The sequence below is a fragment of the Takifugu rubripes genome, chromosome 22 (genome assembly GCF_901000725.2).
Source record: "Takifugu rubripes chromosome 22, fTakRub1.2, whole genome shotgun sequence".
Lineage (NCBI taxonomy): Eukaryota > Metazoa > Chordata > Actinopteri > Tetraodontiformes > Tetraodontidae > Takifugu > Takifugu rubripes.
In genome coordinates this window covers 13,042,934-13,068,489 of record NC_042306.1, presented here as the reverse complement: position 1 = coordinate 13,068,489, position 25,556 = coordinate 13,042,934, and the positions used below count along the sequence as shown (strand labels likewise).

At 44.2% G+C, this 25,556-nt stretch overlaps 6 protein-coding genes across 8 annotated transcripts; 5 read left to right on the top strand and 1 right to left on the bottom strand.

Annotated features, from left to right (window-relative positions):
• The first annotated feature begins 1,539 nt into the window (after window positions 1-1,539).
• Window positions 1,540-11,978, top strand: col6a2 (collagen, type VI, alpha 2). The gene is made up of 32 exons (XM_011617255.2): window positions 1,540-1,752; window positions 3,303-3,409; window positions 3,501-3,601; window positions 3,719-3,862; window positions 4,059-4,421; window positions 4,507-4,527; window positions 4,617-4,682; window positions 4,772-4,870; window positions 4,949-4,975; window positions 5,081-5,107; window positions 5,195-5,239; window positions 5,320-5,373; window positions 5,450-5,512; window positions 5,589-5,651; window positions 5,788-5,841; window positions 5,915-5,950; window positions 6,032-6,094; window positions 6,252-6,314; window positions 6,395-6,457; window positions 6,563-6,625; window positions 6,715-6,765; window positions 6,843-6,941; window positions 7,029-7,091; window positions 7,175-7,210; window positions 7,289-7,334; window positions 7,412-7,564; window positions 7,749-7,843; window positions 7,941-8,122; window positions 8,227-8,405; window positions 8,653-8,691; window positions 10,268-10,602; window positions 10,694-11,978. The coding sequence occupies exons 2-32, from the start codon at window positions 3,334-3,336 to the stop codon at window positions 10,961-10,963; spliced, it is 3,039 nt and encodes a 1,012-aa protein (XP_011615557.1). The 5' UTR covers window positions 1,540-1,752; window positions 3,303-3,333; the 3' UTR covers window positions 10,964-11,978.
• A 112-nt stretch (window positions 11,979-12,090) lies between these two features.
• Window positions 12,091-14,852, top strand: LOC101079404 (D-threo-3-hydroxyaspartate dehydratase). Of its 2 annotated transcripts, XM_011617253.2 has the most exons (11): window positions 12,091-12,238; window positions 12,749-12,904; window positions 12,980-13,109; window positions 13,252-13,402; window positions 13,471-13,651; window positions 13,745-13,863; window positions 13,953-14,079; window positions 14,192-14,254; window positions 14,331-14,436; window positions 14,516-14,626; window positions 14,765-14,852. In XM_011617253.2, exons 2-10 carry the CDS (start codon window positions 12,759-12,761, stop codon window positions 14,603-14,605), a joined length of 1,113 nt encoding a protein of 370 aa, XP_011615555.1. In that variant the 5' UTR covers window positions 12,091-12,238; window positions 12,749-12,758; the 3' UTR covers window positions 14,606-14,626; window positions 14,765-14,852. The 2 variants fall into 2 exon arrangements, with proteins under 2 accessions (XP_011615555.1, XP_011615556.1); XM_011617254.2 differs by lacking the exon at window positions 14,765-14,852 and having other exon boundaries at window positions 14,516-14,740.
• Window positions 14,853-15,189: 337 nt separating this feature from the next.
• orc2 (origin recognition complex, subunit 2) lies at window positions 15,190-18,719 on the top strand. Of its 2 annotated transcripts, none has more exons than XM_011617252.2 (16): window positions 15,190-15,319; window positions 15,551-15,616; window positions 15,710-15,856; window positions 15,943-16,029; window positions 16,115-16,204; window positions 16,295-16,326; window positions 16,407-16,464; window positions 16,569-16,879; window positions 16,955-17,064; window positions 17,141-17,273; window positions 17,342-17,438; window positions 17,515-17,661; window positions 17,739-17,910; window positions 18,108-18,169; window positions 18,301-18,419; window positions 18,493-18,719. In XM_011617252.2, exons 2-16 carry the CDS (start codon window positions 15,553-15,555, stop codon window positions 18,574-18,576), a joined length of 1,713 nt encoding a protein of 570 aa, XP_011615554.1. In that variant the 5' UTR covers window positions 15,190-15,319; window positions 15,551-15,552; the 3' UTR covers window positions 18,577-18,719. The 2 variants fall into 2 exon arrangements, with proteins under 2 accessions (XP_011615554.1, XP_011615553.1); XM_011617251.2 differs by having other exon boundaries at window positions 15,551-15,622.
• cfap410 (cilia and flagella associated protein 410) lies at window positions 18,607-20,809 on the bottom strand. Its single transcript, XM_003976329.3, has 7 exons — window positions 20,586-20,809; window positions 20,477-20,495; window positions 20,294-20,340; window positions 19,960-20,189; window positions 19,741-19,891; window positions 19,549-19,648; window positions 18,607-19,468 (listed from the first exon to the last, which is right to left on the bottom strand). Exons 1-7 carry the CDS (start codon window positions 20,660-20,662, stop codon window positions 19,307-19,309), a joined length of 786 nt encoding a protein of 261 aa, XP_003976378.2. The 5' UTR covers window positions 20,663-20,809; the 3' UTR covers window positions 18,607-19,306.
• A 172-nt stretch (window positions 20,810-20,981) lies between these two features.
• Window positions 20,982-22,525, top strand: rpl37a (ribosomal protein L37a). Its single transcript, XM_003976323.3, has 4 exons — window positions 20,982-21,076; window positions 21,722-21,850; window positions 21,963-22,045; window positions 22,368-22,525. The coding sequence occupies exons 1-4, from the start codon at window positions 21,074-21,076 to the stop codon at window positions 22,429-22,431; spliced, it is 279 nt and encodes a 92-aa protein (XP_003976372.1). The 5' UTR covers window positions 20,982-21,073; the 3' UTR covers window positions 22,432-22,525.
• Window positions 22,526-23,142: 617 nt separating this feature from the next.
• Window positions 23,143-25,374, top strand: pecr (peroxisomal trans-2-enoyl-CoA reductase). Its single transcript, XM_003976328.3, has 8 exons — window positions 23,143-23,299; window positions 23,940-24,073; window positions 24,168-24,333; window positions 24,409-24,490; window positions 24,568-24,664; window positions 24,744-24,854; window positions 24,969-25,080; window positions 25,170-25,374. Exons 1-8 carry the CDS (start codon window positions 23,191-23,193, stop codon window positions 25,250-25,252), a joined length of 894 nt encoding a protein of 297 aa, XP_003976377.2. The 5' UTR covers window positions 23,143-23,190; the 3' UTR covers window positions 25,253-25,374.
• Window positions 25,375-25,556: the final 182 nt, after the last annotated feature.

Sequence of the window (25,556 nt, the reverse complement as noted above, 5' to 3'; positions counted from 1 at the left end):
CTCTGTGGCACAGAAAGAGGAAAGTTACCGCAGTAGAGAAGTGAGTTGGATTCTGGCAGTGATTATGCTGAAATCCCCCCTCACTAAAAAGCTCTTTCAGTCTGGTGAAAAAAAGAGGGGGGGGGGGGGGGGGGGGGGGAGCAGAGAAGGGAGTTTGTGAACGGAACAGAAGGAGACCAGAGGAAAAGAAAAGAGAGACTGGTTTCTTTGGGAGGGAGGTCATTCCTATTCTGTGAGTCACACTTTTAAGAGAGGCCAGAACCCCCACCTCCCTCCAACCTCCACGCATCTCTCCATCACATGCGCTTACACAGACACATGCAGGCGAAGCTCTACTCCTCTCTTTTCTTTTTAAGGAAAAGGGCTGCCTGGGCCAAGGCAATGACACATCACAGAGTAATAACTCTCATCAGCTGCTGACCTTTTCTTTGTCTTAGTTCAGCGTTTGGTTACCATGGTAAAGTGCTGGCGGACGTCTCACCTCTGGCTTGCCCTTAGCTCCTTGTTTGTTCCGAAATTCTACTTAGAAACATATGGACACTGAAACTTGTCTGAACTCGACTCTCTAGAAACTACAGACTGGATATTATTAGAACAATTACAGATTCTTGTAGTTTCTTGTTCTCACAAGCTTTTATACTCTGGTCCATCTCTTTTCCACATCAGGCGTGCTGTGTAGCAGATGTGAACGCTTGTTCTTTAAGTCGCCTCCTGTGTGCTGGCCTGGATAACACATCAGCGGTTGTGTTACTGGTTATGGCACTGACAGCCGTGGAGACCACATGAGAACATCCATGGAAATCGGACACTGGCACATACACGCGTTAGTTCAGCCAACATGCAATCATGCTTTACAGTGACAGGGTTAAACTGAGAAAGGTAGACATGAGCTGGGATGGTGAGGAACCCGAAATGGAGACCTCCCAGCCCGTCCACAATCACTGACGTGCATACAAATAGCGTAAACGGGCCGATGAAGCACCTATGGGTATAAACACAGTGAGCAGGCTCATAGACCATCTTTCAGTGTTTACACTGAGTATAAACTTCTCCTACTCAGCCTACTAATTGTGAACAGACTGTCAGACACAAGCAAGCAATGTGTGTGTGTGTGTGTGTGTGTGTGTGTGTGTGTGTGTGTGTGTGTGTGTGTGTGTTTATGAGCAAAGAGTGGGGGCTAGTCTGCTTGTGTTATATTTTATATGTGAAAAGCTTTATGTTAGGGGCATTTGTATTATTCTCCTCAGGGTCTTAGCGTATCCTTATTTTTGGACCCACACATGTAAACTTACTTTTCTTGATTGTCAAAATTAGCCTGGTGAAGGTGTGTGTATGTGTGTGTGTTTGCGCGCGCGTGTTTGGGAGCCAGGGGTGCAGCTGCAGTTTGGCATTCTCTTTTTACTGCAGTATGGAAGTAATAATGGTCCAACGAGCTGCGGGTGCACGAGTGCGCGCACACAGAAGGTCCAGCAGAGCCATGGCGCCGCCAGGCGGTCAGTCGGTCCCACTGCTGGGGCGCGCCGTGCGCGCACAGGAGGAGGGGACAGGAGAGGTAGCTGGGGCTGGCCCGGGACAGGCGAGGGAACGAACGCTCTTCTGCGGGAAGTAAACGCGCATCCGCGGCGTTATTTCCCACTCCTTCCTTCTGCATTCCCTCTTTCTTTATCGGCTTTCGTTCCAGCTGAAATGAGGAGTTAACCACCAACAGGCCCGCTGCTCATTAAGTTCAGAAGTTGTTGGGGAAAAGCTCAGGTAAGCAGCCTTTACGCACGGCACTGTAAAATTCTCTCTTTTGCGGGTCTACATGTCTCATTCTTCTCTCATGCATGCGTTTGCATGTATTTTGAGATTGGCTCTTGAACAGAAATTAGAGGTTTTCCAACAAAAAGAATACTGCTAAACAGATTTGTCGTGTAAAATCCATAATCGACTGGAAAATCCATATGTGACTGGTGCGCGCCTCTGCGCCGTAAAATTTATGTTTTAATTTGTTTGATTGGTCGGGACATTTGTGTTGCCCTCTGCTCTCCTGAACGCGCGGAGGCAAGGGAACATCTGGAAGAGCGACTCGGCCGGAGCGCACAGTTGTGTGTCCGCCAGAGGGAGACAGCAAAACGAGTTTGCTCGCGAGCGTGCGTAAAAGGCTTTAAACGTCGAGGTTCCTTGGTGTAACTGCTCCACGGGCAGGGAAATAACGAGATGGTTTGACACACGCTTGAAAAAGTGCAAAAGCTTTTCAAGAATAAACCTGTTTGTTCTTTGAAATAAATAGGTTTTTTTTTTTAAAATTAGCTTATGAGTATAAAGGGGGGGGACTTTTTGATAAAATGTTGCTCTCGGCTCTGTGGAAGCAAAAAAAGTTTGAGATGGGAATCTTCATTCAGCACGCTCTCATGTGTGCGAAGACCCCGTGTCAATCATTTGGTAAACTGATTAATTGCAAAACAGTTTTTTCCCCAATTGTGAGCAAGTGAGGTCCGAGCTGCTGAAATTTGAATGTGTTGCGCATCAGTGGGAGGGGGCACCTATACCCCCTAACGTACAAACGCAGCCATGACAGGCGGGGCCCCCAGATTTCCCGTGAGGGGGAGGGCAACAGAAACACGAAATGGGCCCTTATACGGATTTATTCTGTTATTTTTTCCTCTGCTGTCATTTGTTAAGTTTTTTTCCATTTGCAGCACAAAATTAGTATATTTTGTGACTGAAGGCACGGCTATGTGGGCATTTTGTTAGTTATGATGTAATGGCTGGTACCGAATATCTACGAGTTAAATCTCTACGACTGTTTAGTTGAATATTTCAGCCTTTCGCCAGGCCCGTTTCCATTCCCAGTATTAAACGCTAGAACAGCAGCAATGTTCACGTCTTGTCCTGCTATCTGAGTCATTACACAAGTCCACGGCAGCCATTTTGTTTCACTGGCAACACAGTTGATGTTTTAATCATTTTCAAAACAATAAATATCATATAATCTGAAATGAGAGGAAAGTCCTGTAAAACAACAAAAGATGAAAATAAGGACACACATTTGCTGTATTATTATCACTACGATTATCACTACGATTTAGCATTTTTAATTCTTCACTTATTACTTATACTCTTGCTGGTTTTTTAGCATTAATACTTTTGTAACAACTGAATATCTTACAATTACAATACAACCTTACAATATCTGTACAGTTTTTCATTTTGAGTGATTTTTCATCTCCATTCAGATTTTTACATCAACTTATCCATTTTTAAGATTACAGCAGCAAAGAAACAGCTTGTTTGAAGTCTTATGTTTAATTTTGGCTTAGATAGGGGAAGAAGAAGAAGAAGAAGAAGAAGATGCTGGGGTTGGAGGTTTTTGCGTTCTGCCTTCTTTTTGGAGCCCTGGCTCACAGCCAGACAACAGAGTGTGTCAGTGAGTGTTACCGTGTTTTAAAACATATCAGTCATGGGTTCACTTTTTCACCAAAGTCTTAACATGTACTGTATGTGTGTCCTCCCTGCAGTGAAGAATGAATGTCCCATAGATGTATACTTCACTATAGACACGTCTGAGACCATCGCCCTGCAGGAGCCGCCGCCTGGATCCCTGGTGGAGAGCATCAAGGTTGCTTGTTTATCCAGCATTTCACGACTTCAACAGGAAATTTTGTACGGTCATTATCGCGAAACATTTGTCCACTATGGTCAACTCTGCTCTGTTTATTGCATCTGACTCCACCAGGAGTTCACCAGACAGTTTGTGATGCGTTTGGAAAATGCGGAGTACAGAGGTGCTGTGCGGATCAACTGGAACATCGGAGGACTGCACTTCTCCCAACAGCAAAGAGTGTTTAGCCGTATTGGATCCAAGACTGATTTCATGAATGTGAGTTTCATTACAATGTTACTTCAATCACTTTAAGTTTATTGATTATCAAAGTTTTATTCTCAAATGTTTGCCACTTTAGGACAACATTTTAAGCTTCTAATAAGCTCAGGTCAGAAAATGAGAATGGCGGGTGCAATAAAGGTCGATCGGATCCTTTCTGCGTTTTCCAATTTGCACTCATTTGTGCTTACAGGGCGTCAGTGGAATCCAATACCTGGGCAAGGGCACCTACACCGACTGCGCCCTCATGAACATGACCCAGGAAATGTTGCGCTCACCCTCTGACCCCAAGGCCCTCCGCTTCGCTGTGGTCATCACAGACGGCCATGTGACCGGGAACCCATGTGGGGGCATCAAAGTGTCAGCAGAGAGGGCGCGGGATGAGGGTATCCATATATTTGCCGTGGCGGCATCCAAGAACATTGATGAGATGGGAATGAGGGAGATCGCCAACTCCCCGGGGATGGTCTTCAGGAGGGACTTCATGGCGGTGGACTTGAGCGAGGGCAAACCCATCATACACACAAAGACCATTGACCGCATCATCAAGACGATGGTAATGCACAAACATGAAGAGGCTCATGGACGTAAACAGGAAGCGTGAGACATGCCTCTTATGATTTTTTGTTTTGTCTTCACAGAAACATTTGGCGTACGTAGAGGTAAGAACGCAGATGGAAGCAGTGTAAGTGATTTCACAGAGGTCAGACCCTCAATATCACCACTCACTGTGCGTCTTCCTGTTTGACAGTGTCACAGTGTGTCCTGTCTGGAGACACCAGGACCATCTGGTCCAAAAGGCCACAGAGGTCAAAAGGTGAGCCTTACGCATGCACACAGATGCAAAATGTGCACATTTTTCACTTCCATCCTTGTGGGTATATGATTTTATCTCATTGACAACAGGGCGCTAAAGGAGACAGTGGTGAACCAGGCCCTAAAGGAGAAATAGGTCGTCCAGGAGACCCTGGTATTGAGGGTCCCATTGGTCAGCCCGGTACCAAAGTAAGACACACAACAGGTATGAATATTTGTTTGACCTTATATTGCACTAAGAATTGTCTTTTCCCTTTTCCGCCTTAGGGAGAACCAGGTTTAAAAGGAGACAAGGTGAGCCAAAATAACCCCATTTCAACCATTCCAATGTGAAATTAATGACTTGCAGCAGATTAAGTGTAAACAATAACATGACTGTTGTCATCTTTCTGCCCACAGGGAGAGATAGGATTCCAAGGTAAAAAGGTAGGTCTTCTGCTACAGTGGACATTACTTGACCAAACCAAAACTTTACATCAAAAAGACCTAATTGTCTCCTCATGCTGTTTTCAGGGAGCTGATGGTGTCCCGGGACGCAACGGAACAGATGGACAGAAGGTTTGTTGCTGCACAGTTAGAGAGAAGATGCCAAGAGTCGATTTCAAAGAGCCTCCTAACGTTCGATCCTCTTCTTCCAGGGTAAAATTGGTCGGATCGGAGCTCCTGGCTGCAAAGGAGATCCAGGCGACAGAGTATGATTCACATCCCAAGCTGTACATCCAAACTTTGTTGTTTCGTGACTTATTCCAAGTGTGTGATTGTTTTTAGGGTCCTGATGGTCATCCCGGCGATGTTGGTGAACTTGGCCCTTCTGGAGCTGATGGAGAGAAGGTAACTGGCCTAAACTAAATCCATCAGCCATCTCTCCTGCAGGAGACTCTGATTGTCTGGTTGTCTCTGTCTTAAGGGTGATGCTGGACGTCCTGGAAGACCTGGTCCCCCTGGTGGAGAAGGAGACACAGGGCCAAAGGTAAAGTTGAACATGGAACATAGTAGTAGTGCTTCTGGTACACCTAATAATGTCTCAAAGGTCCAGAAACAGTCAGTATATGTATTTAATAACAAAGGGAAACGGGAAAAAAATTAATCAAATTTTTTTTTCACAGGGAGAGATGGGTAGTCCTGGGTCGCCTGGCTATCCTGGAGAAAAAGGAAATGCTGTAAGACTCCTTATCACAACAAAACACCTTCTGTTTATGCACCGTGCAGCTGACCTGTTGTCTGTTGTCCTAGGGAAGCCCTGGAAATCCAGGAGCCACAGGAGAGGCAGTAAGATTCACTCACAGCCATGTTGGTCTTAATACTTTACTCAATGTTTGTGCTGGTTTTCTAGTTGTTCTTGTCTCATAGGGGAGAAGAGGAGACTATGGGCCGAAGGGTGCTCAAGGGCCAGGCGGAACCAGAGGAGAAAAGGTATCAGTTCAGACTCTGCTGACTGACTGTCAGCAAATATCAGACCTGATATTTCACAAAAAGTCCTTGGATCCTGCCTACCCACACTCTAAATCTCATTGATTGAGGTGTCTTAATAGCAAATGTACAATTAATGATGCTAATTATGTTGTTTCAGGGTGAAATGGGTTCGGAGGGTTTAAGAGGTCTTGCAGGTGAATCTGGAAAGAAAGGAGCAAAGGTGAGATTTATTTGAAACCTCTCAGACTTTAATCTTTCCCTTGAGGTGATTATTTTAATCTTTTTCCTACCTCTAAACAGGGAGACAACGGTCTTCCAGGACCCAGAGGATCACCTGGGGCACCCGGAGAATCTGGAAGAAATGTGAGCTAAAATTCAGATTTAAAGTGCAAAAGAGGCCTCAAACAAAGACACCCCCCACCCCAAAAAAAAACAATCTCATGGAGCTTATGTCAAAACCTGTTACAGGGCACTAGGGGTGATGCAGGTGATGTGGGACAAAGAGGAGAACCCGGACCACCTGGACCAAAGGTCTCCATTTTTTAGTTAAATTTGGATTTATTATTTTTTGTTTTTAGCTTCAGTGACTTGACTTTTTCCCTTTGTCATCTGCTGTTTAGGGAGATCCTGGAAGACCTGGCTTTAACTATCCTGGATCAAGAGGACCAACGGTAACATGTGCCCTATTTCCTTTTGTCTCCTGGCTGGAGTAATGCTGGACTGACAAAGTTGCCAATCTGATGTACAGGGTGAGAGAGGAGAAAAGGGCAACCATGGACCTCGTGGCAGCAGAGGAGACTGTGGTCAAAAGGGTGAGCCAGGCAATAAAGGAACTCCTGGGGAGCCTGTACGTACCCTCCTGATTGCACATGCCCTATGGTTTCAAGATAGTTCCTTGCACTTGATTATATAATCTTTCCTTTTTTTGTGCCAGGGTGAGCCGGGACATCGGGGTGAACCTGGCCAAAGAGGACCAAGAGGAGAGGGTGGACGGAATGTAGGTGCACTAGAATGAACAGAAAAGCCTCACACTTGGTCTGGACAAGAGAATAGGGTGTAATAATTCAATCTCTTCAACAGGGAGATCCTGGACCTGAGGGAGATCCTGGCCTTACCGTGAGGACTTGAGCCAGTTTTGTAACTCAGTCATATCAAAAGACACACAGATATTTTCATGTAAATATGTCCCGACAGGAATGTGATGTTATGAACTACATCAGGGAAACCTGTGGCTGCTGTGGTGAGTCCAGTCACAGCTGGGTTCTGAATACCCACCGATGTCCTGTCAGCTTCTGAAAACTCCATTTTGTTCTGCAGATTGCGAGAAACGTTGTGGAGCTCTGGACATCGTGTTTGTGATTGACAGCTCAGAGTCAGTGGGTCTGACTAACTTCACCCTGGAGAAGAACTTTGTCATCAATACCATCAACAGACTGGGCTCCCTCACCAAAGACCCCAAGTCAGAAACAGGTAGATGTATATCAGGGTATATATTTTGGAATTGTGCCACAAGAAATGTGATTTGTTTTGCTTTCTCTTAAGTAAATCCTAAAAAAATGTATTTATTCATACACATTTGTGTGCCTTTTAAACTCATGTTGTCCAAAGTCTAAAAAAGGTGGAGATGATTTTCATACATAACACATCTTCCCAGGCACGAGAGTGGGTGTGGTTCAGTACAGTCACAGTGGAACTTTCCAGGCCATCCGTCCCGATGATCCCAAGATTGATTCACTGACTTCTTTCAAGGTCTCACACTCAACGCACATTTTAAGTGTATTTGTAATGCGTTCACTTTGGTACATACAGTAGATGCCTCGAACACACTGACTCATTGTTTATTCAGGAAGCCATGAAGCAAATGGAATGGATCGCCGGTGGAACGTGGACTCCATCCGCCCTGAAGTACGCCTACGACAACCTGATCAGGGACAGCCGCCGAGCCCAAGCCAAAGTCACTGTGGTGGTCATCACAGACGGACGCTTTGACCCCAGAGATGATGATTCTTTGCTCACCTACCTGTGCAGGTTTCTGACACTGGAATATCATTCTGAAATACAAGAATTAGTAGTTTGTGCAGGAGGGCAGAAACAAACTCTTTTTGTCCCCTTGCTTGGGCCTGTTTGAGCAGTGATCCCAATGTTGACGTGAACGCCATCGGCATCGGGGACATGTTTTCTCAGATCGAGGAGAATGAGATTCTGAAGAGCATCGCCTGCCAGAGGGATGGCAAGGTGTTGGGCATGAGGCGCTTTGCGGACCTGGTGGCCGAGGAGTTCATTGACAGGATAGAAACTGTTCTCTGCCCAGGTACCTTTTTATTCAAATGTTTAGGGTAGAGCTACTAAAGCAGGGGTGCCCAAATCCAGTCTTCAAGGTCTGCAGTCAAGCTTGGTTTTCTGTTGTACCGAGCAGTAAAAGAGCTTCCTCTAAGGATATCTTCCTGGTGGAACAGAGGTAGAGGGTCTTCGGCCCTCGAGGACAGGATTTGGGCATGCCTGTAATGAAGACTTCATGATCTTTCGCTAATAATTTATCCTTTTGATTTTTTTTTTAGATCCTGTCGTTGTATGTCCTGATCTCCCTTGTAAATCAGGTAAAATATTAATAATACCAGAATCGATACACTCTTTCAGCCAATACATCTGGACAACAGGGTTAAATGCACTAATACCCTTCAGTGGAGGTGCATAATAGATTTGTGTCACCTTTAAGAACACACAAGGTCGTTTCTCTGAACAACATGTTGAGGCCCAAATCTGTGTCCAATAAAACAGGTTATGGTTTATGTTGTAATATATATTGTAATAAGCTCCAGTAGCACACAACAGCAAAGTTTAATGAGACTTCCTGTACCTCGGCACCTTTTCTTTTTGACTGTGCTGATGCACAAATTCGGTGGGACCACGCCCACAATGTTATCCCGCCCACTTCTTTTAGGGGGTGTCCCTGCAGGGCAAGCCTCTCTGCCATGGAGGCCCCTGGCCGAAGAAGGCAGTCACTCACTGGTCCCCACCTCAATGGAGGGTGTGGCCACCATGCTGAATGGTCTGGTCGAGCAGCAGTATGGGGTTGGCATTGCAACCATGGCGTACACAGCCCAGAGAGCCAAATTCGCCCAAGGAACGGACAGGCAACAATGGACCGAGCTATTCATCGACTCTTTCAAATATGTCTATGGAGACATTATGGGAGACCCAGAAAAAGCTTTGGAACTCTGCTAGTGCTGTTGTGCTAACCATGCTACCTCGCCATTATGGATGGCAGTAATTATGAAGCTTATTGCTGGAATTAGAATCATTTCTGTCAGATTTGGTGCATTGTTGCACCTGGGCTGATGCAAAAGAATCGCATGATGTGAAGCAGTTCATGTGCAAATATTTTGCTCGTACTCATATATGTTCGCTATGTTTAACAGACTAAAACTTAAAGTTGGATGGACTCAGGGCGCTCCCTCTCTTTTGAGTCAGGAGTTCCTCAAAAGAAAGAGTATAATATAGATTTGACACATATCATTTCTTCCACCTTCGTGGAGAAACATTTTCGATTACAGGGAAAGTGATGGATAGCCATCCTGTGACAGTCATGGTGTGTAGTGGCTCTCAGTGGCATCCACCGTGATTCACTAGCTCCCTAAAAGTCTGTGGTAGCATTTCTTTTTGCTCTTTTGCACATTTCCATGGTTACGGCCTTTATTGTGCGCTGTGAATCATTCATACTGGTGAAGAAGCCGTGACACATGGAAAGATTCTGGTTTAATACCTGCTACAGTGAGCTGCCTATGAGTCAGAAGTAGGCGTTTTGGTTTATTGACTTGGCATTGACAGTGAAGGAACTACTTTATGTTATGCCATTGACTATTGCATGTCTTTTTCTGCATGTGGCTTGGCTTAAAGGAAGAATGACAAAAGGGATAATGACTAAAGAGCTGCTTTGATCTCTTGAATGAGTATTATACTGGCTAACATGCTGCTGTGAAAAGAAAATGTATTCATGTTTTTACATTGTCATCTCAAAGCAATAAAAGAACAGAGCAATCTCAAAGATTTGGTTTCTTGCTGATGCTACTTGTGATCTTAAACATATGGCTGTATTTTCTGAACACTATGTATATTTGAGCCTTTTTGGTTTCTTTGGCCTCAACGTTGTTTGATTTTGTGTTTCTCCTCCAGAGCCGGCTGTGGCCAGCTGTGTGCGACGGCCGGTGGACATGGTCTTCCTGTTGGACGGCTCTGAGAGAATGGGATTGGAGAACCACCGCAGGGCCAAAGAGTTCATCGAGAACGTGGCCCGCCGCCTCAACCTGGCCAACAGCAACTCAGACGAGAGGGACGCTCGCATTGCTTTGCTGCAGTATGGCAGCCCTACAGAACAGAGGGTGGAGTTCCCGCTCACTTACAACTTCACTGTCATCAGTGATTCGCTGGCCAATGTGGACTACATGGATTCCTCTTCCGCTCTGGGCAGCGCTATCATCCATGCAGTCAACAATATTGTGATCCCAAGGGTACAAAGAGACAGATATCTTGTCGTTGATGTGAGAGTGCTCTCAATGTCCTAACGAAAATGTCTCACTACTTTCAACATTGTGTTTCTAGCAAGGAGACCGACTGGCTCGTCGCCATGCCGAGTTGGCCTTCATCTACATCACCGACGGAATCACATCCAGGGAGCAGCTGGATGAGGGGGTAACTGCCATGCGACGAGTGGAAGGCGTTCCCACTGTGATCGCCATAGGAAAAGACACAGACGAAGAGGTTCTGCGGAAGGTGGCCCTTGGGGACACAACCGCCATCTTCAGGGCAGATAACTACAACATGCTGAACAAATCCTCATTCTTCGAGCGCTTTATCCGCTGGATATGCTAGTGAGGACCTCTGCACACCAAAGAATTAGAGAACACAGAGTGAAAGAAGGGCCAGCACCTTCAACGCAAACATGTAAGCCAACCTGGTGTCATGCTCAAGTGTGTATAAGACCTGCCTGTCCACCATGCTGGACCATGTTGTCCAAGGTTTAGGAGTGAAACACATTTGCCCTAAATTAAGCTACGTTACCTTGCAACAGTTAACCCTGTGCTCTTGTAACTCTGACCAAACAATATAGGGTCAACCACATCCTCAAATGGACTGGCAAATCTCTTACACACTTGGAAGTGAAACTGGGCTGAATGCATCAACAGAGGTATCACCACCTCCCTCGTCATCACTATCATTACTGGATATAAGGCACTGAGGCGGCTCTAGTTATAATAGGTGAAGATCAATATACCAATCCAGCTGGACCAGCGGACACGCATACACAAAATGTACGCATGTAGTGTGATTATTACAATGGTTGTTCTACTCCAAATCTATGGTCAGCACTTAAAACCAAAGACATAAATATCCCAAAGGAGAGGTGTGTGATTATTGAATGTGTAGGACACAAGTTGTAGGCTTAATTTCTGTTTTTTTAAGGATATTCAAATGGCAGGACTTGTCTCTGTCTCTTTTTTTTCTCTGTCTTTCACCAAGTCAGTATTCACATTAAAGGTGCTAAAATTACGATGATGAAAACATGTTTATTTTTACATTTTGTTGTTTTAAAATTACTGTAGTCTCTTCAGGGGATAAAACATGCAAATTTTTCTTTTCCATGCTGGAATACAAAAGAAAGCCCCACAACGCTCTCACCAATGAAACACGTTATTTACACAAAAAGTTGGCAAATACATAACAATGCTAATCTGTAAGCCTACAGTTCAAATAAAGCCCAGATGTGGAGTCCCAAATCCTGTCTTTTCTGTTTGAATGTGGTACCATGTTTTCAACACATGTGGAGCATTTTTCCTCAAATCACTGTGCCTCGCACCTGCAGCTTTTAATAAAGAGTGTTAAATAAGACATTTGATACATATTATTAAGGGAAAGAGGGGGGATTAATAAAGCAACATTACAGAGTATGAGGGAAAAAAGGGTGTCTCAATCCAGGTCCAGTCCAATCTTTGGCCGAAGGGCACTGGGTTCGCTTGTTTTGGAGGCCAGCGTAGCCGGCGAGCTGCGCCTTTGACATGCTGCGGGGATTATTACAGCCACCGTGTGTGCAGATTCCACTCAGGCTGCGGGAAGAAAATACAGCGTTATATTCTGAACTTATTTTAAGTAAGTATCAACGTTGCGATATTTTAGTCCTAGTTTTTCCACAGCCGCCGTGTTTCTAACGGTAGTTACGCAAAGTTGGAAGGTCGAAGTCGGTAGAGTTCCTGTCTAAAACCTGCTCAGTTGTAATGCACGTTGTCAGATCCTAAACGATAACATTCAGTAGTTTAGCTTTTGTTCTTTCTGATGCAATTAAACTCAACAACGTTTGCACGTTTTGTCTTGCCTTTAGTCAATTATGTGTATTTGACGCCAGGGGGCGCCCGTTGTCTGCTTAACCAGATTGTGCGGAACACTTTTTTCTTTAACGTTTGTTGATTATGGGGTAGGTGGGGATGAAGCCTTAATTTGTCTTAATTTGTACGATTAGTTTTTTTTAGCGTTTAATGCCCAAGACTGGGCAAGCAAATGTCAACACAATGGGCAACACAGTGTCGTTTTAGATTTAAAAGGAAACCAGTCATGCATAGCAATTTAATTGCATGAGGAATATCTGGTGCCTGCGTGTTCCAGTTCTGCCACTATGAAGGACGAGGCCCTCTCATCCCTGTATACCCCTGCTCTGGTGGTGGACCTGGACAAAGTGAAGAGAAATGTCCAGAACATGACTGAGCGATATGAGAAGCTGGGTGTCCAACTTCGGCCTCACATGAAGACCCACAAAACCCTGTATGAACACACACACGGATACATTAATACAGTCGTCATCTTATGTGATGGATCTCTGTTTGTTTGTTTTTCAAGTGAGTGCGCTGACATAATGACAGGTGGAACCCGGAGATGCATCGTGGTTTCCACACTTGCTGAAGCCAGTTTCTACGCCGACCACGGTTTTGATGACATCCTCTACGCTTACCCTCTTCCTTTTGATAAGGTCCTCTGAACTCACACACTAAAAAGACTGATTCTATATGTAATTAATTCAAGCGGAGGCCATGTTTACGAGTCAAAGCATCAATCAAGGTGAATATTTGGGTCGTTTATCTTAGCATAATTGTGGTATGATCTCTTCACAGGTGGAGCACTGTGCAGCTCTGTCAGAGAGACTGGATCTCTTCCAGGTTTTGCTGGATCACCCAGACGCTCTGGAGGAGCTCAAGAAGAGGCCGCTAAAAGACGGCCGGCAGTGGCATGTCTGGCTGAAACTTGACTGTGGCAACGGGAGAGGTAGAGCTCGGGGACACCACAACTCATCTTCACGTGTGTTGGCTGATCCTTTGTTTGCGTTGTTGCAGCGGGAGTCCTGTATTCAGACCCCGGGACGCTCAAACTTGCTCTGGCCATCGCTCAGGCGGACGGCGTGGAGCTCACGGGCGTGTACGCTCACTGTGGCAACACCTACAAGTGCAAAGGAGTGGAGCAGATACAGGCGGTTGCCCAGGAAACCACCAACTTGACTCTGCAGTTCATGGAAAAGTGAGACAGACGCATAAAGAATGACTCTTTCTGACACATTAAGGCATTATCAAAACATCAAAACTAAAACATCAAAATGCTGTCTCACTTCAGATTGAAGGATGCTGGCGTCACCTGTAAGTCCAGCATAGGCTCCACCCCTTCCTGTAGTCACCCTGTCAAAGACATGGCCCAGCTCAGTGAGGTGCACCCTGGGAACTATGTTTTCTATGGTGGGCACACAAAAGGATTATTTTATCCTATTGGTAGCCATTATTTTGATGTATTTTTGGAGACGGTGGGTTTTGTTGCTGTGTTTTAGATGTGCAACAGTCCCTTATTGGCTCATGCAGTTTGGAGGACGTGGCTGTGAAGGTTTTGACGCGAGTCATAAGTCACGCTCCTCACAGGAATCAGCTCCTGGTCGACTGTGGATGGACGGGACTGAGGTACCTTCATCAGACCTTTGACCTGTTTTGTGTTTGAAGAGCAGACCAGCTGGTAACGAGCAGGTTTTACCGTCCTGGGTTTGGGTTAATTAAAAACGCACTCTACCCCCAGTCTAGATGGAGCTGGAACACTCCCCACTGGATATGCTGTTATTGAAGGACATACAGACCTCAAGTACTGTAGTCGACCCCTGTTTTTGTTCTCTCAACTAAAATCATGTGCAGTTCTGATGGGAGTTATTTCCCTCCAGGTTGGTGTCCATGACTCAGGAGCATGGTAGAATGGAGCCCATCTCGGGGCCTTTGGACTACAGTAAATACCCACTGGGCACAATGCTCACTCTGATCCCCTACCATGTCAGTATTCCTGCTTCATTGGGAGCCAAGCTAGACCTGTTTGATTCCCTGCCTGACCATATGACCTTTGTTTTTTCAGTCCTGTGCCACTGCAGCGATGCATTCTGTGTACCACGTGTACTCTGAGGGCCATCTGGTGGGGAAGTGGCTCCCAACACGAGGGTGGTGAACAGCTCTGCTGTTTCTTAAGGTGTTTTTTTTTTCTGCAACTTGCTAATTATTGCCATAGTTTCAGAACAGGTGACCACTGCTCAGATGGCATCATGTAAACTGAGTTGAATAAAATAGAATTTTGAAAATTCAACTTCTATTCTTTTCTTTTTTCCAGAGAACTGTATCCATGATGAAATAATTGGCATACATACCATGTTATTGTTATCTTCTGAGGTTACATTACACATGCAAAACCAGGTCAATATATTTGATGATTCAATAAAAAAGTGTAATTTTTGAGATTTTATTCATCTTGATGTTTTAGATAATTATTCAAATTACACTCTTAGAGGTAACCTGAGAATAATTAAATAAAAAATTAACTACTTTTAACGTAGGACTTGTCCATAAGGATTCATTTGACAGATGTCTTACGATTGATGTTAATATCATCTGCCAAGTACTGATTAACATATAAATTATATTACAATATAAATGGAATCCATCAAACTAGGTGAAATCCGATTTACTCAGAAATATGACGTCTCCTTTATGGCGACGTGCACTATGGGAAATGTAGTTCTACGCGCCTATTGGCTGTAACGTGGCCTTTCACCTGTCACGTGGTTTAAAAAGTTCAGGAGGATGGCGCGGGAAGTTGTCAAGCCATACAATCATTTTTAGATGGTAAAAAAGTTCTGTTTCCTTTTGAAGTAAAAGTCTACAACGAGTAAGTTAATGTTGGTCTATCCACAAATATTGATTTTTACTCTTACGTGTAGCCATTGCACGTTGTTATCATTTGTCCACGGTTGTACAATAACCGGAGTCTCTTTAATTACGCTGGGTAGAGAAAACATAACATTACATTAAGAATCGTATAGTTTTCTTGTTTGTCGAATCGAGCTGAGCAGCTAGCTTGTTGTTAGCTAATGGCCTCATGCGTGCTGTGTCTTTCTAGCCATGGATGTGTTGGAGGTGAAGTTCATTGGCGATGGAGATGCTCTGGAGCACATCGTAGACAAACGTGAGGGTATGGGCGGCAGTCACTGTTCTTCTGCTTCGGAATGCTTGTTTTTTAGCGGGTGGCTAACTGTTCCCGTGTATTCTAAAAACAAAGATGTGCAGAGCCACAGTGGGGCCGTTCAGAAGATGGTGAGGTTGAAGAGCCCACCTGGACGACGAGACAGGGAACAGGACGGGGATGGAAATGGATTCCTGGGTGAGCAAAACTACATCCAAGCTCTTGGAGCAGACAGTATGGAAGGTGAGTGAAGCATTGTTTCATTAGCCCTCTTTTATTGCCATCAAATTGTGATGACTGAGGTTTTGCCACGTGACTTGGCTGTGCAGATGATGATGATGGGATGTCCAGAGTTGCTGGATCCTCCATTTTCACATTTCAGAAAGTCAAACGTGGACACAGCATGGCTCAGACAGGTGAGCCCCTCCATCTTCAGTCATTCAGATACACTTATTGTGACAAAACACTTAAATTCATGATTTACTTGTTCTGTCTTCATAGCAAGCGAGTTGGCTCGGACCCCCGCAAAAACGGTGACATTCGGCGCAGCCCCAGATATCGAACCATCCACTCCCACACGAACGGGTCGCGGTGAGTTGTGTGCATTCACTGTTCTGTTTTTTAATTCAGTTTATCCAGAAAATGTACCGAGTCTTTCACTGTGCGTGTCTCTCCGACCAGACCAGAGGAGTGAAAGCAGGACTCCACAGAGAGTACGTATGAAAATGCGTCGCCTCATATTTAAATGAGCTCGCAGCATCCGCGTCTGTAATCTGTGCTTTCCATATGACAGAGGAAAAAAGTCCAGTTTGTATCGACAACACCCCACAGACTGAGGAAGAGAATAACAAGTGAGTGGAAGCGGACTCTCTGTGTGTTACTTACACAGGGTACATACTATAAAATGTACCCTGTTGGACTTAACATGTGAACTAAACCTTTTTGCAATGGGCAGTTCCGAGCCTCCGGTCAGACAGTGATAGTGAGCTGTCACCCTCTGATTCTGGAGAGGAAGTGGATGAAGATGGAGAAGAAGAAGAAGAACAGGTCAAGAAAGAAGACAAGGAGAATTTAAAGACTCCTAGAACCCCCCAAAAGGGCCTATCTGCAGCTCTCTATAAGACGCCAGCCAAAAAGTCTAAGACAACATGTGAAGCCCTCAGTCAACCCGGTATGGTGGAGGAGTATTTTGAAGCCCACGGCAGCTCGAAGGTGTTGACATCTGACCGGACCTTGGAGCGTTTACACATCCCGAAGCTCGACAGGGTCAGTGCTTAGCAGTCGGTGTTCTGTAGTATTCAAGCGAACTGTTAAAGTGCATCTCTGTTTTTGTGTTTGCAGGAGACGTTGGTCAAACTCTTGGGCGGAAAGCCGTCATGCTATGCTAAAGAGATCCAGCAGCTCCACAAAAAGCACCAAAAGCACTTTAGCAAATGGATGCTGCAGCTGCAGTGAGTGTTTTCTTCCCCCGATTCGACGGTTTTAATAATTCTATTTGAACACCGAAGCATCTCTTCCTCGCTGCAGGCTGGGATTCAGTGTGCTGGTCTACGGTTTAGGCAGCAAGAAAAATCTGCTGGAGGACTTCCGTGTTTCTCACTTGTCCCAAGAAATCCACCTTGTTGTCAACGGGTTCTTCCCATCCATCACTCTTAAGTCGGTCAGTGTGTGGAAGCTTGTTTCCAGTTTGGGAGAAGGATGTTTTTTGTCAACTTGCTTCTGCTGCAGATCTTGAACGCTCTGACGTGTGAGGTTCTCGAACACCAGGGAAGTTTCCGGACACCCTCAGACCAGATCCAGTACATCGCTCAGACCCTTAAAGACAGTACGTGTGTCCGCGTCTAGATTTCCATCTTGCTTAAGTGAAGGGGAATTTTTAAAAATGAGGTGTATCCTGACAGGTTCAGAGCTTCATATTTACCTGCTAATACATAATATCGATGGACTGATGCTGCGAGGAGAGAAGACCCAGAGTGCACTGGGGCAGCTGGCCTCACTGCCCAACCTGCACCTGGTGGCGTCTATAGACCACATAAATGCTCCCCTTGGTTAGTTTTTTTAACTAAGATAAATTAGCTCTTTATTAATCTATAATTAAGATGAATCTTCCTTTTGCCTTTACCAGTATGGGACCAGTTTCAACAGAGCCAGTTTAACTGGTTGTGGTGGGAGTGTGTGACGTTCCAGCACTACACGGAGGAGACGTCGTATGAAAACTCGCTCCTGGTGCAGCAGACGGGCGCCCTGGCTCTGTCTTCACTCACACACGTGCTGCGCAGCCTGACGCCAAATGCGAGGTACCGTGCACACACCGATCATAGGTTTTTAATGGCAGCCATATTGATGTGACATCACAGGTGACCGGGAGGGGGGGGGGGGGGGATTACCCACAACAACCAGCAGCATTGTGACACCTGAATACATCAGAACCTTTAGCAGGTGATGCTCACCACTGCTGGTGTTCCTCATGGCTCTCAATTCATACTGTTTGCAGGGGAATTTTCAAAATGTTGGTGAAATTTCAGCTGGAGAATAAGGACAATCCTTCGTACACAGGTAGGAATGAAATCAATTCACAATCTTTTTGTACAAACGTTTCTGGGAGATTATGTCCGAGTTGCTTTTGGAATTGATTTGCACTGACATTTGACAAACAAGAGAAGGTGCTAATCGATGACTGTGCACAGGATTGTCATTCCAAGACTTCTACCAGCGTTGCCGAGAGGCATTCTTGGTCAATTCCGACCTCACCTTGAGGACCCAGCTGACCGAGTTCAGAGACCACAAACTGATCCGCACACGAAAGGTGTGTCCAGCTCTTGTTTGGTACCCAAACTCTCCTGCTGAAAGGTCCCTCAAATATATTTTTCTCCCTTTAGGGTGTTGATGGAGTGGAATACTTGCTGGTTGCTGTAGATGCAAGCACATTGATGGCTTTCCTGGAGAACGAGGATGGCAACTGAGAGTTGGAGAAATGTCAACGGGAAGAACAAATTATGTCACCTGAACCCTTAAATTATGCACCACCGACTGATTTTACCAACCAAATGTGTGATTGAGTCAAACACGCTTTGAAATACAGATTTGTCATATGTAAAACACACAGTATGTGTTTGTATCTGGTGTTTCAAGCATCTGGGGGGGGGGGGATAAGCCTGATTCTATTGCAATATTGCTTTAACTGTTTACTTACAGCAATACATTTAAATTTAGCAAAACATACATTCTTTTTCTTACAAGGCAGTGAGGCATGCAGTCATGAAAGCTGGGGGAGAGGGGTTGGTCAGTGACTCTCGCATATTGTGCAGAACTTGATTCTAAAGTAAACAATAGTATAAATAATTACCAAAACTGCAATCAAGAATGGAGATTAGATGTGCCTTAATCGTGCATTATTGCATGATCAGCGGGGAAACACGAGCAGCTGCATGCAAAAGTGCATTTCTGACTCGTTTTTCTAGCACTCTTCTACAAAGCATGAATGTCCTATGAATTATGGTTGAAGGCAAATGTAGGATATGCGTTAAAGCTTTGCAGCTGGCAGGACACCGTGGTGGGCGCAGAGATCAGGTCCTGATCAGAATATAAGTCATTATTCATGCTCACATCTGGGTACCGCAAACCAACTCCAATGCAAAATTTAACAGACTCCAGTTCACAAATCATCTGGACATTTGGCCTCCGAAGTGCATTTCATTGTTGCATCTCCACAGATTTGACGGTCTGCAGGGAATCAAATGTTTCTGAGTCTACTGTGAACGTCTGGAGCCGGTTCTGAGCGGCGATGTGTACGACTTGAAGTTCCTCTTCATCTAAATCCCTCAGCAGCAGAAGAACAGCATCGAGCGTGTGTGACTGGAAACATATGTGAGATCCTTCAATTGTAACTTGATTAAAAGGACATGCATGATGGAAATACTGCCAGGACAAGTTACCTTTCTCAGCAATGGTTTGGTTTCTCTGGTTGATGGAGAAGAAAGGGATGAGAACTTCTCTCTCCGGAGAGGCTTCATTCCCAACTCTTCCCTTATTTTACTTTTAGAAAAAAAAAAAATCAAGACAGAAGCATAAACCTTAATATACAGTGGTTGGGTGTTTTTTTACAGCGGTGATTCTAGAAGGCTTACTTGGTCTCCTTCATGTTGTAGTACTGGGGGTCATTCTCCACGTCTGCATCAGGTAATCCATTGGATGGAAGCTGATTTTTGAGACTTTCAGGTGGGGTAGTGACTGCTTCACCTTCCACCAGCGCCATAGCAAGCTCTTCCTCTGTCACAACTTTAAAAATACGCCTCGTCAGACTGATATGGTAAGTTTTACCTCCGTTCCCAATGGCTTGTACTCACCTTGGTTGTCGAGCTTCTGCAGTCGAGGGAGGCAGCGCAGCACAGACAGGCGGTACCTGTTGGGATCTGTTCCACAACAGGGGTTTTCAGCCAAACACAGCACTCTGAGACGTGTCATGGGACGCAAATGGCACAGCTCAGAGAGGGAGGGGATCATGTTCTTCCTCAGGTAGAGCTCACACAGAGACAGACACCCAGCCATTGGAGAAAGGGATGAGATGCTGTTGGCACTGGTGGGAAGACAAGAGCACAATTTGACATAATTTCCGTGATCACCCTTAAAAAGCTGTGTGTTTATATGTTTGGTGTGAGAGAAACATTTACTAATACCAACCTAAGTGCCAGCACCTCAATATTGACCATTTGGGAGAAGATTGAAATCTAGAATGGAGAGAAAGGTTGGTTTACTGCATTCACAATTGGATATAACCTAAACCGTGAAAACACTAAAAATGTGTCGACAATTTCGCATTCGTCCGAATATGGAAGCCTTTAAATACAGTACGTGAATACTCACATCTGTCAGGTTGCATCCCCTGTAGAAAAGTAACACAGTAATGTTACATTAAATACTAAATATGAAGCATGCCAAGAAAAAAAAACACGATAAAATTTAGAATATTTACCAGCAGTTCAATTTCTTCACGCTTTCCAAGTCGGAAGCCTTAGCTTTAGCAAGAACCAGTTTTTGTGTTAGCTTCATAGCAAAACCTAGATTGATACCTATAAATACAAAATTTTCCCTTAAGTCCACTATATTACAACAGAAGTTCCATTGTTGGTGGCTTCATCGACAAGCATATCATCAACACTACGGATGTTCACGTCCGCCATTTAAGTGCGCTTGCGCATAACTACAAAGCGTCCATAGTTACGGCCATTTCCTGTATTATTCAGGTAAACATTCTTTGACAAATATACTCACGAAAACTACTACCGGGTTCTTTTTGTTAGGGCACAAATTGTATTATTATTTTTTAAATTTTGTTTAATATATGTTTTATGTTATTAAAAAAGAAAAACTCAAACCCCCACAATGCACCACAAACGAGAGGGGTAAATCGCGCGTGCGCACTAAGCAATCCCTCTTTGGACCTACGTCTCCACTGAAACGATGGTGAGCCTTCAGAGTCCCCTCTATAATCCATGTCAATCTATCGTTTTTGTGTTATCAATTAAAGAGTCACACATCAGGACAGTTTTTGGGGTACTGGATTGTTTAGCCCAAGTGCTCATCGTTTTAGATTTGTGTTTCTTTTCACTGCAAAAACGATGTTTTCGTATCATACACGGACAGTAATGGCTGCCATCATTGCTACTCTTCAGTGCCGGGCAGGCAAATCATGTTAGCCTGCTAGCAGTCTTCAAGTACTTCATACTCTACATGTTTGGACAAACCCAATTTATTATTTAAACCTAACGTTTTTGCTTTAGGTTATATTGTCTCATACACTGCTCTTTGCGTGTTCTTTGATTCAGTTTGTTTAGGTTAGGAAGGGGTATTGTGCTAATATGGTGCATTCGCGGATATTTCGTTTCCCATGAAGGTTTCCGGATTTTTTCCCCAGATGTGGCGTAATATGTGTGGTGCCATCATAATTAACGCAGTGCAAATGTCTCATGTTTTTACAATTTTAACCGCTGTGAGCGCAGCTTTCTATAGCACCACTGCTAGCTTGCAGTGCAGTTGCAGATGTTGCCAGTAGTCTGTAGCGGGTATATTGCAAAGACACTATATTAATGCCTATGTTAATGTTCACAGGCCAAGCGCACCAAGAAGGTGGGGATCGTTGGTAAATATGGAACGCGTTACGGCGCCTCGCTGAGGAAGATGGTGAAGAAAATTGAAATCTCCCAGCATTCAAAGTACACCTGCTCTTTCTGTGGCAAGGTAAGGGGCCTCGCTGCAATGATTGATGTTCTACGGTTTGGATCGTGTGCATTTGTTGAAATGGTTCAAGCTGAAATTACGAAACTATTAAAATTGAATTTTTCAATTGCAGACCAAGATGAAGAGAAGGGCTGTTGGAATCTGGCACTGTGGGTCCTGCAGGAAGACGGTGGCTGGAGGTGCCTGGACGTATAAGTACGTATATTGTTGTTTCTGCATTTCACCGTCATTGTGTTTTTGTTATGGTAAAAAATTGTACATTCAGTTGGTATACAGTGCAATGTTTTGACTCCTTCCCATAGGTGTAAAATACTATATTATTCATATTGCTTTCCATTGATACTTTGAGATTCTACCTCACATTGTATGTTGGGTTTTGTAAATAACTGAGAATTGGAAACTGATGAATGAGTGCATTGTCAAGCTTGTTTTTTTAAAGAGTAATTAGTGGCCTTTTTGGATGGCCTCTCCTGTACGAAATTGGACCATTTCTAAACTTTTATCATTTGTCATGCAGCACAACGTCAGCCGTCACAGTCAAGTCTGCAATCAGGAGACTGAGAGAGTTGAAGGACCAGTAAACCATGTCATTCACTGGTGGATTTGGGACTTTTTCTATAATTTATCCGACCTGGACATGGCTACATCAAAAATAAAATGTTCTGGACCGGAAAACTGTCTCTGTTAATCTATTGTTGTCGGCAATAATACAACCCTCTGATAACGTTCCAAATTAAGGATTACCCAAGTTAAAAGCTTTTTCCCCTCACAAATTGAGTTTACCACTTTTTTTCCATTTTATGCTTGCAAACCAAGGATATGGCAGCAACTTGAGATATTAATGTATCCTAGACAACTGGAAATTATAATCCTGGCAGCTTTGAAAATGAGTTGCTCAATTCATAATTGTTTTGTGAATTTTTGGATGCTGAGATTAAAATCGGCAGCAAATGTTCAGTAAAATAACTAGTTTTCACTCATTGCAGATTTCAACCACTGATCCTTTTAACAAAGACAACAACTTACGTTTAAGGCTCTGTTAGAAGCCACAGATGAAGAGGTATACACAATAACATGTTTTACACTATAAAATCACAATGGGATATCAAGATCTTCTGTCCCTCCTGGAAGACAATTGCTACATTTTTTTTCTCCATTATGTCCAAGTGCTCACATACATTTTTGGGCAAGGTGGAGAGGGATTGTTCTACTTTGGTATAATAATCAGATTTTCCCCGAGTACTTCTCAAGCGGTCACGCTTTTAGAACGTTTTGACTACAAGAAACGCCCATTGTTCTGCGAGGGGGCGTGGCCTCGCCCGCATTAGATCCAGAGAGCAATGGCGTCCAGTGTATTCAAACCGGGCTTGTTCAAACACAAAGTTGCAATAGTAACAGGTGGTGGATCTGGAATCGGGAAAGCCATCTCTGCAGAGCTGCTTGAACTGGGTACGCAGTTATGTTTTCATCACAGCATTATTTTCATACGCAGTTAGGACGGTTTAAAGAGCTGGCCGAAGCAACGGAGGGTGAACTTTACCATAGATTAAGACCTTTGGTACATTTTGCAACGCCGGCCGCAGTAGTTCGCAACAGCTGTAAACATTTATGCGTAATAAAAGCGTTTACGGATCCTGACAATGATGGACCAAGCACTAGAATCTGCACTGCCACAGAATTTATTAGGTCATATAATTTTGCACGGAGTGTCTCCTTTGAATCGGTATCATCAGTGAACCGATAAAACTGCGCCTTTCACTGATGATGATGATGATAATACTCCTATTAGTACTAATCATGATGGCAACATCACCCTTATGAGCTGTTAAATTCAAATGTATTTTGAGTGAGTGGTTTGAAATTATTCATTATATGCTCTGTGAACATTTTATTTTCGAGGATTGTCCCAGAAAGGAACAAAAAAAAAATCCCTATATCCTACTGGTGTGTCCTGGGGTGTATTTGGTGCATATTCCTTGGCACGCTTGCGGGCTGTAGTGATGATATACGTTGTCTTGTATATTCATCCAAAATTGCCTATTAAGTGGTATCTGACTGTATATCGACGGCACACATACTTTCTCTTCAGGCTGCAATGTGGTCATCTCCAGTCGGAATACAGGACGGCTGGAGGCCGCGGCTCAGGAGATGAGACAAAAACTCCCTCTATCCAGCCCAGCATCTGTTACTCCGCTTCAGTGTAACATCCGAAATGAGAACGAGGTGCGCTTTTCCAAAGTCTTCCTCCAAACGGTTTCACTTTGTCAGCACCTGCTAACACAATTGCATCATGCTCTGATTCCCTCATGTCTATAAGGTGAAGGAACTGGTGTCGTCAGTGTTGAAGCAGTACGGCAGGATAGACTTCTTGGTGAATAATGGTGGGGGACAGTTCAGCAGCCCGGCAGAGCACATTTCCTCAAAAGGCTGGAAAGCTGTGATAGACACCAACCTGACCGGAACTTTCCAGTGCTGTCAGGCAGGTATGATGCATACAATGAACACTAATGGTATGTTCTGTGAGACAAAACTGATTCTATATTGTTAAACACCCACAGTCTATTCCTCATGGATGAAACAGCATGGAGGTGTGATTGTGAACATCATCGCTGATATGTGGAAAGGCTTTCCTGGGATGAGGTAGGAAAAGCATCCAGTCATTTAACTCCCATGCTTATTTTTTGTTTGTGAAACCCTGTGCATCCTTTACATGCCAGCCACACGGGAGCTGCAAGGGCAGCTGTAGACAACCTGACAAAGAGTCTGGCCATTGAGTGGGCAGCCTCTGGAGTCCGTGTCAATGCTATAGCACCAGTGAGTGAAGATTAGGTTTTAATTGGCATAAACACTGTAAGTTTACCCTTTCAGGTGTGTGTATTTATACGGTTTGCAGGGTACAATCTTTTCAAAAACTGCAATGGAGAACTACAAGGATCTTGGGCCTCAGCTCTTCAGGATGTCAGTTTCACATTGCCCTGCTAAAAGGCTAGGAGTTCCAGAAGAGGTGTGTAATGGTAGAAAGACCTAAATACTCCAAGGAAGGTTCATTAAACAAAAAAAAGCTTTGTGATATTTTATAAACAAGATGTTTTTGTCTTATTGCTGTGGCTATGATCAGATATCATCGGCAGTGTGTTTCCTACTCTCACCTGCTGCCTCCTACATATCTGGAGCCACCCTGAAGGTTGATGCAGGACAGAGTCTGTACCATTCAATGTGGGAGATACCAAGTGCGTGAATCCAATTTTGATCTAATTTAATACATACACATTATTTTCCGCGTGCACAGAAATGCTAAATATGGTGTTTGCCCCTCCAGACCACAGTGCCTGGCCTGAAGCTCCTGAGGGGGAGAACCTGGATGCTATGAAAGAATTGCTCAACCCACAAAGCAAACTCTAGTGACTTCTTTTGTCACCACCTGAGCCTAATGCTGTATATTTAGTTGTACTCACTTTAAAAACATGTATTGTATTCATCTGATTCTGAAGTATTAAAACCATTAAATAGTAAAGGTAAAAAAATGTCTCAAACTATTCATTGTAAAATTATGAGTACAAAACTGCCTATAATCCATTTGTCTTCCAATATTGTGACAGACAAAAAACAGTAAGAGTATCGTTCCTTTCCATTTGATTTTGTTATACGAGGCTATTGAAATGGTACGAGGACACTCTATGGTTTTAATTGATTTTGGGAGAGGAAA

Coding starts and splice junctions, on each gene's coding strand:
- col6a2 (XM_011617255.2), top strand. CDS start 3,334: ATGCTGGGGTTGGAGGTTTTTGCGTTCTGCCTTCTTTTTGGAGCCCTG. Junction 5,240..5,319: donor ACGGAACAGATGGACAGAAG/GTTTGTTGCTGC, acceptor CTCTTCTTCCAG/GGTAAAATTGGTCGGATCGG. Junction 5,842..5,914: donor CTGGAGAAAAAGGAAATGCT/GTAAGACTCCTT, acceptor CTGTTGTCCTAG/GGAAGCCCTGGAAATCCAGG.
- LOC101079404 (XM_011617253.2), top strand. CDS start 12,759: ATGAAGGACGAGGCCCTCTCATCCCTGTATACCCCTGCTCTGGTGGTG. Junction 13,110..13,251: donor ACCCTCTTCCTTTTGATAAG/GTCCTCTGAACT, acceptor ATCTCTTCACAG/GTGGAGCACTGTGCAGCTCT. Junction 14,255..14,330: donor GAAGGACATACAGACCTCAA/GTACTGTAGTCG, acceptor ATTTCCCTCCAG/GTTGGTGTCCATGACTCAGG.
- orc2 (XM_011617251.2), top strand. CDS start 15,553: ATGGATGTGTTGGAGGTGAAGTTCATTGGCGATGGAGATGCTCTGGAG. Junction 15,623..15,709: donor CATCGTAGACAAACGTGAGG/GTATGGGCGGCA, acceptor CTAAAAACAAAG/ATGTGCAGAGCCACAGTGGG. Junction 16,205..16,294: donor TCCCACACGAACGGGTCGCG/GTGAGTTGTGTG, acceptor CTCTCCGACCAG/ACCAGAGGAGTGAAAGCAGG.
- cfap410 (XM_003976329.3), bottom strand. CDS start 20,662: ATGAAGCTAACACAAAAACTGGTTCTTGCTAAAGCTAAGGCTTCCGAC. Junction 19,649..19,740: donor TACAACATGAAGGAGACCAA/GTAAGCCTTCTA, acceptor TTTTTCTAAAAG/TAAAATAAGGGAAGAGTTGG. Junction 19,469..19,548: donor CCAAACCATTGCTGAGAAAG/GTAACTTGTCCT, acceptor ATATGTTTCCAG/TCACACACGCTCGATGCTGT.
- rpl37a (XM_003976323.3), top strand. Junction 21,851..21,962: donor CCTGCTCTTTCTGTGGCAAG/GTAAGGGGCCTC, acceptor TTTCAATTGCAG/ACCAAGATGAAGAGAAGGGC. Junction 22,046..22,367: donor GGAGGTGCCTGGACGTATAA/GTACGTATATTG, acceptor TTTGTCATGCAG/CACAACGTCAGCCGTCACAG.
- pecr (XM_003976328.3), top strand. CDS start 23,191: ATGGCGTCCAGTGTATTCAAACCGGGCTTGTTCAAACACAAAGTTGCA. Junction 24,665..24,743: donor GTGTCAATGCTATAGCACCA/GTGAGTGAAGAT, acceptor TACGGTTTGCAG/GGTACAATCTTTTCAAAAAC. Junction 25,081..25,169: donor TTCAATGTGGGAGATACCAA/GTGCGTGAATCC, acceptor TTGCCCCTCCAG/ACCACAGTGCCTGGCCTGAA.